General features: G+C 49.8%; 1 protein-coding gene across 1 annotated transcript; it reads right to left on the reverse strand.

Moving 5' to 3' along the window:
• Nucleotides 1–431: 431 nt before the first annotated feature.
• Nucleotides 432–1613, reverse strand: emc (Basic helix-loop-helix domain-containing extra-macrochaetae). The gene has a single exon (XM_017901614.1). The coding sequence runs from the start codon at nucleotides 989–991 to the stop codon at nucleotides 605–607; it is 387 nt and encodes a 128-aa protein (XP_017757103.1). The 5' UTR covers nucleotides 992–1613; the 3' UTR covers nucleotides 432–604.
• Nucleotides 1614–9411: the final 7798 nt, after the last annotated feature.

The following is a 9411-nucleotide window of genomic DNA, read 5'->3' on the forward strand; positions in this document are numbered from 1 at the left end:
GTCGTGGAGGGACGAGAAAAAGAAGCGAATCGATAAAAAAGAAGAGAAGAGAGGTCGTGCGAGGAATGCGATAAGTTTTATGTACAAGTATTTACATCTTTCCCCGAAGAAAGAAGTTAGATCGGCCGTAGTAAGGCCCGCTTCGTCGTCCTTCGTTTTCACGTCTTCTTCGTCCTACTCTTCGACGGACGTCGCGTCGAGACGCATCGTCGAGCGCGTCCTTTCCTGCTTCCAGGGTGCTCGCGATTTCCTCGAAACTGCCAAAAAAGTCCTGTCCTTGGTTCAAATACCCCAACATCACAGGAATCTTATCCCTGCGTATCCCTCTTGGACTTTCGAATCTTCCATAAACCTTGGAAAAATCTTGGACGAGTCTTCCGTAAATCTGTGTATACACGCCGAGCGTCGAGGACGAACGTGAGACACGCTTGCGGAACGCTGCCACAACGAGCCGAGTTCTCTCGATTCCGACTACTCTCCCCGAAAAAGACTCGACGTAGTTCTGCAACGTCGAAACACGACGGAGGTCAAGTGGTCAGGCCACGAGGACAAGAAGCTCGCAGCGACCTGGACCTCACTGGAGCTCGCTGCTCGCCGACACAGGTCACCGTTCCGCGACCATCCCGGTGACCGTGGTCGTCGCCGACGACGCGGTGGTGGTCGGCACGGTCGTCGCGGCGTTCAACAACGGCTGCAGAGGCTGCCTTTGCACGGTTTTCGCCACGGTGGAGGATTCGTGGTGCACGTTCGTCTCCTCGAGCGTCGTCTGCAGATCGCAGATATACTCGATCACCCTTTGGATAACCTCGAGCTTCGACAACTTCCGTTTCCTCGGCATGTCGGGCACCAGGGATCTCAGCTTCGTCAGGTAAGCGGCTACCTCTTCTGCTTCCAGGTCACGACGGGTTCCGTTGATCCCGAGGCTGTTGTGCAGGACACCTCGACTCGGCGGCACTCTGCCGCCCACCGGGCTCACCACCATCGCCTTCATGTCGTGCGCGTGTGTACGCGTTTTCCTCTCTGGTCGATTCTTGCTCGACGTCGACGACGCGCGCGCGAGTGTTTGTCCCTGCTGACGGACGGTACACAACACTGGGGCAAGCGACGAAAGAACAGATGTGGGTCGTCCGATTAATTCGATCAGACACACCTCCGAAACGTACGGGCTTATCTGTCGAACGCGGATGTACAACGCACCCCGTGTATTAATCGATCGATCGATCGGCCGATCGATCGATCGAGCCAACCCACAGTGGTAAGCGCACGAGATAGCGGTAGACGCTCGTACGGTCTCGTTCGGTATGTATATCTCGTTCCTCTGTCGGCTCCTGTCCACTTTGTACGTATACCGTTTCTCTTCTAGCTTCGCCAAGCTTTTACACGCCTTACGACACGACGAACGTCACACACAGTTTTTACGTTACGGGGTTGCGTGTTATCGCGAGCTGGTTACACACTCGCGTGGAACATCGTCTTCGAGACGAGAAATCTTCTCTGCTTCTCCGATGACTATATATTCCGGACGTAATCGGAGTGCGCAAGTAGAGAGCGTGCAGCGTACTCCTTTTGGCGTACACGTTACGCTCGACGGATCGAAGTCAACTGGCCTCCGCCCCTCACCTGCGCGCTTTTATAGCCTTCCCCCACCCAGCGCCCCTACCCGCGTTCTACCCGCGACGCCTCCACTACCCATACGGCGCAATCGCTGCCCGAATAAAATAGCGTTGGACTCGAATCGCTCACGAAACGGATTCTTATCTGCGACCTATTTATACGCATGCACTTTGGTAAATATTTATGTATACCGGTAATTTCTTCTTTCCATTCCGCTCTTTTGTCGTTCGATCGAGAAAGATGTACCAAGAAAAGCGATATTCGCGATCCGAGATAACGCGAAGATAATTTCGTTTGCGCTCTACTCGATCGCTTGACTTATTCGTCGGTACACGCGAACTCCACGTCGATTTCTGTAAAAAAATTATTTCATTGCGGGACGAAATCCAATAGACCGTCTCATCGACGTTTTATTCTCGACATTCCTATTTTTTCGCGTATTTATAATACTTGCAAACGCGAACGCTATTAGAACGACCAAGAAAATAATTAGGAACTGCTTCAGCGAAATCCTCGAGAGATCCTAAATCGTTACGGGACTTACCAAAATATTACTAGCAAAATTTGTCTCATAAATCCCTTCTACGAACTCTACGTACATATTTACGTATTCGAACATTTCCAGTCACCGAAACCCCGCGATTATCCCGACACGTTTCTTTTTTTTATCGTTAAAAAAAAAAAAAATTGAAAATGCTCCATCTCTGCCAAAGCTAGAAAACTCCGAAACCATCGATCCCGTTCTTCCAAAGGAACCCCCTTGTCCGGCCACCCCCCCGTCCACCTGCGTCTTCCATTCACGACCCGGCTAACCGAGCTGGAAGCGAAAAAGGACGACGACGCGAGATAAAGGAGAAAAAGCGAGGGAGAAACGCGACCGGGGCCGATCCACGTTCGTCGTGTCCCGTCAGAGCCGGTATCGTCAGAGCCAAGTAGCGAAGAATACGTAGTCGGAGAGCGGAAAGGCGCGAGCAGGAACGCCGGCAGGAATTGCCGTTGCGACGCCTGGCTATCGCCATCTCCGTCATCTCATCCCGGCCATACGGGCTTGTTCGAGAGAAAATGCGTTCGGCTCGAAGCCGACCGTAGTCGGGGGTGTTTGACGACCATGGGGGACCAGAGGCGTCGGCGGGACAAGCCGGGCGTGGAAGAGAAGGGCGACGCCGCTAAAGCTAAAGCTGCCCACGGCGAGAGGGACACGGGCGACGGTGGCGCTCGAGGGGAGGGGGTAACGGCAGAGGAGTAGGGTCGCGCGGAGCGGGGAGGGGTGCGCGCTATGGGTTCGAGGCGCGGGTGGAGGGGTGGCGGCCGCTAGGCTGCGCGCGGCAGCGGGGGGTGGGGGAAGGGAGACACGACCATTGTTGAACGTCCGGCGGCGCCAGCCACTAGCCATCACGGCTACCACCACAACGGTCTCGTCGCACTACCACCATGACCGGCGCGACACAACCACCGTACCCGTGCATGCTGCTCATGGTTTCGCGAGCTCTCGCGGCACCGTGCACCGCCAACCTGTACACCATGATTCCGGCTACGGTTCTCTTTGCATATACGTACGTACGCGCGTGGTATGCGTATGCCCGCGTATGCACATGTGCGCGTATGCATGCATGCCGAGGTGCCCAGCGCCCGAGACTCTTTTGCCTTCTTCGCTTCGCTCGCGCGGTCTTCTTCCGTCGCGACAGCCGCCCGGTTCGTCGACTCGCTCGCTCCTCGTGACTCTCTGGTTACTCCGGCGTCTCGTTACCGGTCGCCGGGACAAGAACCCACCCGATGTCCGGCGCTACGGACACACGGACGAGGGAGTAGTCCTTTATTATGCGCTACGCTTCGGTACGAGTATGTCTCCCCGGAGACGACCGGGGAAAATTGCGTTCGCGGAGTTTGGCAGATATTTCCCATTCGCCAAGTGGTTCGCGCGGTGTATACAGCCAGATGTATGGTAACCCGTAAAATCGATCCAGTCTCCAAGTACCAGTGTTTCGACTTCCGAAATATGTAGTATAGCGAGACGAGAAGAGATTTAGAAATAGATGCAGCCGTGAGATGAATTTTTAATTAGATAGATATACCTAACATAGACATTTATGCAGCATGTATTTCTTTTCGACGTTCCACCCTCGTATCGCGATAAAAAATTTCTGTATTCGAGTAACCGGTCGCGTGTATAATTAAAATTTGCATAATCGACCAGCTACTGTATCGTCAACGATAGTTCACAGGAAGGTCAAAGTCCTGTTAAACGGTCGAAATATCGAAAAGAATCTAGTAGTCGTAAATTGATAGCAAGTGGTCGTTAACGATCTAAATCGGGATTCTGAGTTAATCGACAATTTTTTCCAGTTTACTTCTCGATTGTACTCTCGTACCACCAGACTATCCCAAGTTTTGGCAATGTCGTCGACGGTGTGCGATTTTCCTGTCAATGGAAGTCGTCGTTTAACGCGATAATTTACGAGCACGTTGTACCATGTAGTCGACATAGGTAGAAATAGTGGAGAGACTATGGGAAAAGCGAGCGAAAAGTGGAGGGGAAGATTGGCGAGGAAAAGCTGGAAATGTAACGGTTAGTATGAACAGAGATTTTTTGCGAGATCGTATCGAGCAGTGATATAGGTCGATACAAGTATGTTAGGTACACGTGCACTTGAACACAATTTGCCGTGGGTCAACTCGTGGTTATGTTTATGAACGTTGCCCGGTGTCCGTGCAAAGTCCACGACGGAGAAGAAACGAAAGAACCCGGGGTTCCACGAGAAACAGACCGTGAAGCAAAGTTCAGCTTCGTTTTTCGAGCCGGTTATTTCAGAATTTGGTTAGGTGGCAGGAGTACCCATAGAATCTGGTCGCCTGTATTTTTCCCATCCGCGAATATTAAAGTATCTCGACCTCTCTTCGTTGCAGTCTAATCGGGACAAAATTCAGATCTCGTCGATCTTTTCCAGGGGTCTGGAACGTTTTCCAATCGCAATTGAACGTTGCCAGAAAAGTGGGTAATGCTGACAAAATTTTGGGACAACCGTGTTATCGAATACGATTCACGTCGTACGAGGTATCTCGAAATTTATCGAGTACACTTACACTCGAGTGCTCCCGTACTTCATCGTGCACTCAAAATTCCCAATCTCGAAACCGAGTCCTCACCTCATCGCGAGCTTTGGTCTCGTCCTTCCAGACCGAGTCGCGGTGCTTCTTTAGCGAAGCTACCAGCTATGAAACGTCTGTGTAATTACTATTACTAATTACGCGAGTGTGTTCTGTTTCAGGGAGAAGCTGAAAATTCTGCAGATGGTAGATAAGGTTATCTACGTATGGAGGAAAGATGGGATCTTGGCGGGGAGCAGCGCGAAGCTGGAGATTCTTCGTCCGGTTCGATGTCTAACGAGGAAGATGAGACGAACAGCGTCCGGCGTGCAGACTCTATGGCCTTTGTCGAAGGTTGGACGGATTGGAGGAGGTGAGATGAAACGTAAGAGAAAGAGAAAAGGCGTGCACCGTTGTGGCAGGTAAAATAATAAGCTTATGCACCGCGGAGAAGTACACGGCGAGCGTATAAAGCGGTGGGACGCGGCGAGATGCGAGCGTGATAATCGAGAACGCAAAGCGTAACGGAGCGCGCCTCATTGCGCGTGAAATCCCGTCGTGATAAAGATTTTAGATACCGTGGAATAGTTGGCCGAGTTGGAAACCGCGATTTTCCGTCTGGCTAAAAGCGGAGGCGTGAGTCGAGCAGAGAATATGATCGGGGAGGAAGAGGACAGGAGTATAACGGGAAACGTGGAAGAAATACGTAATTCGCGAGCTTTTGCTAATCGAGAAATTACGAGGAACGTGCGCCGGATGTCCCGTTTAGCTGTCAGCCGAGTGCGAAACGAGCGAAAAAGGAGTAACGAGGAGAAATAGGAAATGATGTGGTAATAATAATCGTGGATGCAATTAAACCGTTAAGTAGCATGTAAGACGCTATGACGTCTTGACGTGGTAACGCGGTGAAACGTAGAGGTATACTCCAGGCTCTAAGTAGATATTTTAGGTCATTATTGCTGAAAATTGCGCAAATGCAATATTTTGCAACTTCGTAATCGCCATGTCAACTATCTTTTTCGTGCCATTGAAGTTGGAGACATAGGAAGGAATAAACAATTCAATTTGCAATTTAAAAATTGCTCTATTCTTGTGCTTGGTGCTTAATTGGCCATAGGTAACGTGTATCGTGGTAGCGTGGAAAGTGTCGGATGACTGACGCGGAATAATTATCCTGCATTTTTTAGTTTTTATAAAACTGTGCTAGGAAGGAAGAGATTTTGCACCAGGTCAGAGTAAGGAAACGCTAGTCTGCACGGCGATAAAAATATATATGAAACTTTAAAAAATACATATGAAAAGCTGCGGAAAGTTTAGCCAAGGTTTTACGCGCCGTAAAAAAGAAATTTTATTTCTCTCTCGATAATTTTTCTTTTACGATTTTTAACGCGATTTTATTCCGAGGAGAAATTCAACGAAATCATGCGCGGAAATTGTGTCGCGTGACGAAACTATTGAATATTTCAGTTTCAACTTTAACGCGATTATACATTCAGTGGACCTTTAATCGGAAAACTCTGAATAGAATCCTCCACTCCTCTCCCCTTGTCTAAAACTGAGCCAAGAACCGCCATAGGGATGAAAAATGACTCGTTCCAGGCATTTGATTATTTTTGCAATTTTTGCAGACGTATAGCCACTTTCGATAAAATTAATATTAGTCTTGGTTCTAACAGAAACGTAATTACGAATAATTATACATCATCGCGCCACAATAATTATTATCATTTGCGTTTGATCTAGTTAGCGATTTAGTCACTCGTCGATACCTAACAGGATGACAACCATAGCCATCGCACGTAGATTCTTCGCGATTGCAGCCAAGAAATGTAGGAAAAAGTCACATCGGATCGATAGGACTAGATCTTTGTGCTTCCTTGCTCGCATACGCTTACTTAGATGCTATCGGCCATTTCGCGCACCGCTGTGACTTAATCTGCATAAACGTCGCGACGAATTAAAAACCCCATGGAATTTGCGATGATTATCTTGCCGGGTTTTGCAATAACGCGAGACAATAACTGGCATAACTGGATGCGGTGGCCTAACGTAACCGGCCGTTAGGTAGAACGAATATCGAGCAGCACGGATCGCGTGTGATCGACGTTGGCTTGGACGACGACGTGGCGATATCTCGATGAAGAGATCGTGGATGTTTGTCGGAGTGGACGGTAGCCGGCGCGAGGATTTCATGGAAAATTACAGGGAATGAAATCGAACGAAACGCCCGTGAGACTCGGGCACTTGCGTGGTTACATACCTGAGCAACCGGATCTCATTGACTTCTTGACCTTCGCGTTTAAGAAATGGAGTTCCCTTGACCTGGGAATAAATAAACTGACGAAACCGCTGCCAGGCGATATCACTTTAGCCGAAGTATATTTATACATTTGCCCGGTATCGTGGCTCTATTACGCGTAAGCAAAGTATTAAGTGCTACCCGGTAATTGAAACTGGATACCCCGACGCTGTTCCTTTATCTGTCATTAAGGGATCGCCGGTCGAGGAACACCGGTTACTCTAACGACCGCGGCCAGCTTTTAACCCGTTTAATTTCGTTAATTAATTGTTACAATCGATCGCCAACGGCGTCTCTATTTCAGCTTCCGTTGCCCGTTGCACGTGTGCCGGAGGGGAAAAACCGCGTTCACGGTTTACAGCCACCGTATTACCTGGCCGCGTCGCGGGCTTAATTAGCATGAGAAATACGCTGGCTCGCGTTAACTTGGAGAGGAGATAAGTAAATTGCTATATCCGAACGCTTTCTAGCCTAGTCGGGACTGGAACAGGGCCGGCCAAAAGAAGCGACAGCGCGGATGCCCGCTCGTTGCGACATCGGCCGCTTCCATGCGCGTTAATTACCCTCGGAAACCGCTCATTTTCCGGCCAACGTAATTATTCCACCCGTGATTCTATTTTCGTCACTACCTCGTCTCACTCGCGACACGCCTCGTTTCGCTGGATCGCGTTTTTGGATCGCGCACGCCGCAGATCTATAGGTACACACCGGACAGGTCGGCTTCGCTGCGGAGGAAAAAACCCGATGTCAGCCGTTAGAAACCGGAATAGTAACGCGTTACGTGAAAATTCTACGGAATACCAACGCCACACGAGGAAGCTACTCGAATGCCGGACACGTAGCCGTCTCGCGAGCACCGGATCCTCATTGACTCCGGATGGCTCGAGTGTCATTCGAAATTAACCCCGGCGGACGGGGTGACACGTTTGTTGCGTAACCTGCCCACGGTGGACGGTGGGAAATATAGGTGAAACGCGCGAAAATATATGGCGCAAATGCCGGGAAAGCGTATCTCGGATTGAAAGGAGAGAAACGGACGGTGTTGGAAATTGTAACGATTCGAGAAACGCGCGTGTCTTTCGTGTCAGTTAGCTGAACGATAATTCCTCTTGATCCGGATAACTCGTATCTTCTCTGTGCGTATATTTCGGCAACGTTTCCGCGTCATCGTTGTCGGATCCACGCACGCGAGACGTTTTCCGCGGAATTTGAACTTTGCGATAACGTTGCCGATTAAGTTGATCGTGTTTTTATTGGCATGAAATCATCGGTATCTGAACGGGTTAATTATCGCGACGCGAAGAGGATAAGTTAGGGCCGACGCGAGTGATTATTACGGGAAAGACTGGTGGAATCGGTGGAATCGATGGAAGATGGGGAAAGGATAGGAGCCAGCAGCGCGTAACTATAAATCAGATTATGTAAATCATCGATGACGTTCCATTGACTGCGACCCGATACAATTTGCAATCGAATCGCTTACACGCGTAACGAGGAACTGAACTGGAATTGGATCGAAAATAACTACGACATTCCTGCGGGGCCGATATCAGTGCGATGTTTTTAACCGTGACCAGACGCAATAGAACGCGCAACGCGCGGTTTTAAATAAACCGTAATCGAGCAGGCATTACATAAATCTTTTTCGAGCCTGGACAAGTTAATCGGCCATTTTAGCCGCGAAGAGGTGCACCGAGCGAGTGGCATAAATTATCGGGTAATTGCTCGACGACTTTTCCGTAAGGGTACGAGAATGCCTGCCGTTCGATGGGACCTATCCAGCCTGTAACAGAGACAGATAGATACTTGTTGGCGTAACGATCGCTAGCGAATCTCGTAAAACGCGATCTGGTTAGCGATCGAGTGGTAGTTTGGAACGACCGCGGGATGCGAGCCGTGGATGCAAATGAGGACAAACTTCTGGTCGTTAGAGCGACGGAGGAAATGAGCTTCGGACGGAAGGTGGAGCGGAGTGGTGCAGGCGCTGGTAAAAATCCGGCCAACGATCCGGGCTACCGTTTCGAAACGTAAAATCGCGAATCGAATGGAGGATCGTCGTGACATGCAAACACGATCCGACACGAATACTCGAAATGCAGTTTCGTTGTACGCTTTGGAACAGCGTCAATCAGAGCGTGAATTCATCGATCGCGCCTCGCCCCTTTTATTTGCCGCGCGATCCGTCCTCGATTAGCTGAAAAGGAAGAAATCCGTCATTTCACGGGGATCCCAGAATAAAAACAGCTTGGTCGTCTCTGCTGCCGTTGACAGTCGGTACACCACTCGCGCACCGCTCGAAAATGGGACAGAGGAAATTTATACGTACACGCGTCCCATCCTTTACCTGTCTTCGCGTAATTAACATAAATCACCGGGCGAAGGAGAGCGAAATTACGATTAACCTCGTCCGCGCT

Source organism: Eufriesea mexicana, unplaced genomic scaffold (assembly GCF_001483705.2).
Source record: "Eufriesea mexicana isolate 0111107269 unplaced genomic scaffold, ASM148370v2 scaffold1741, whole genome shotgun sequence".
NCBI classification, from domain to species: Eukaryota; Metazoa; Arthropoda; class Insecta; order Hymenoptera; family Apidae; genus Eufriesea; species Eufriesea mexicana.

What these genes read in the sequence shown, in the direction of transcription:
- emc (XM_017901614.1), bottom strand. Translation starts at nt 991, where the DNA reads ATGAAGGCGATGGTGGTGAGCCCGGTGGGCGGCAGAGTGCCGCCGAGT.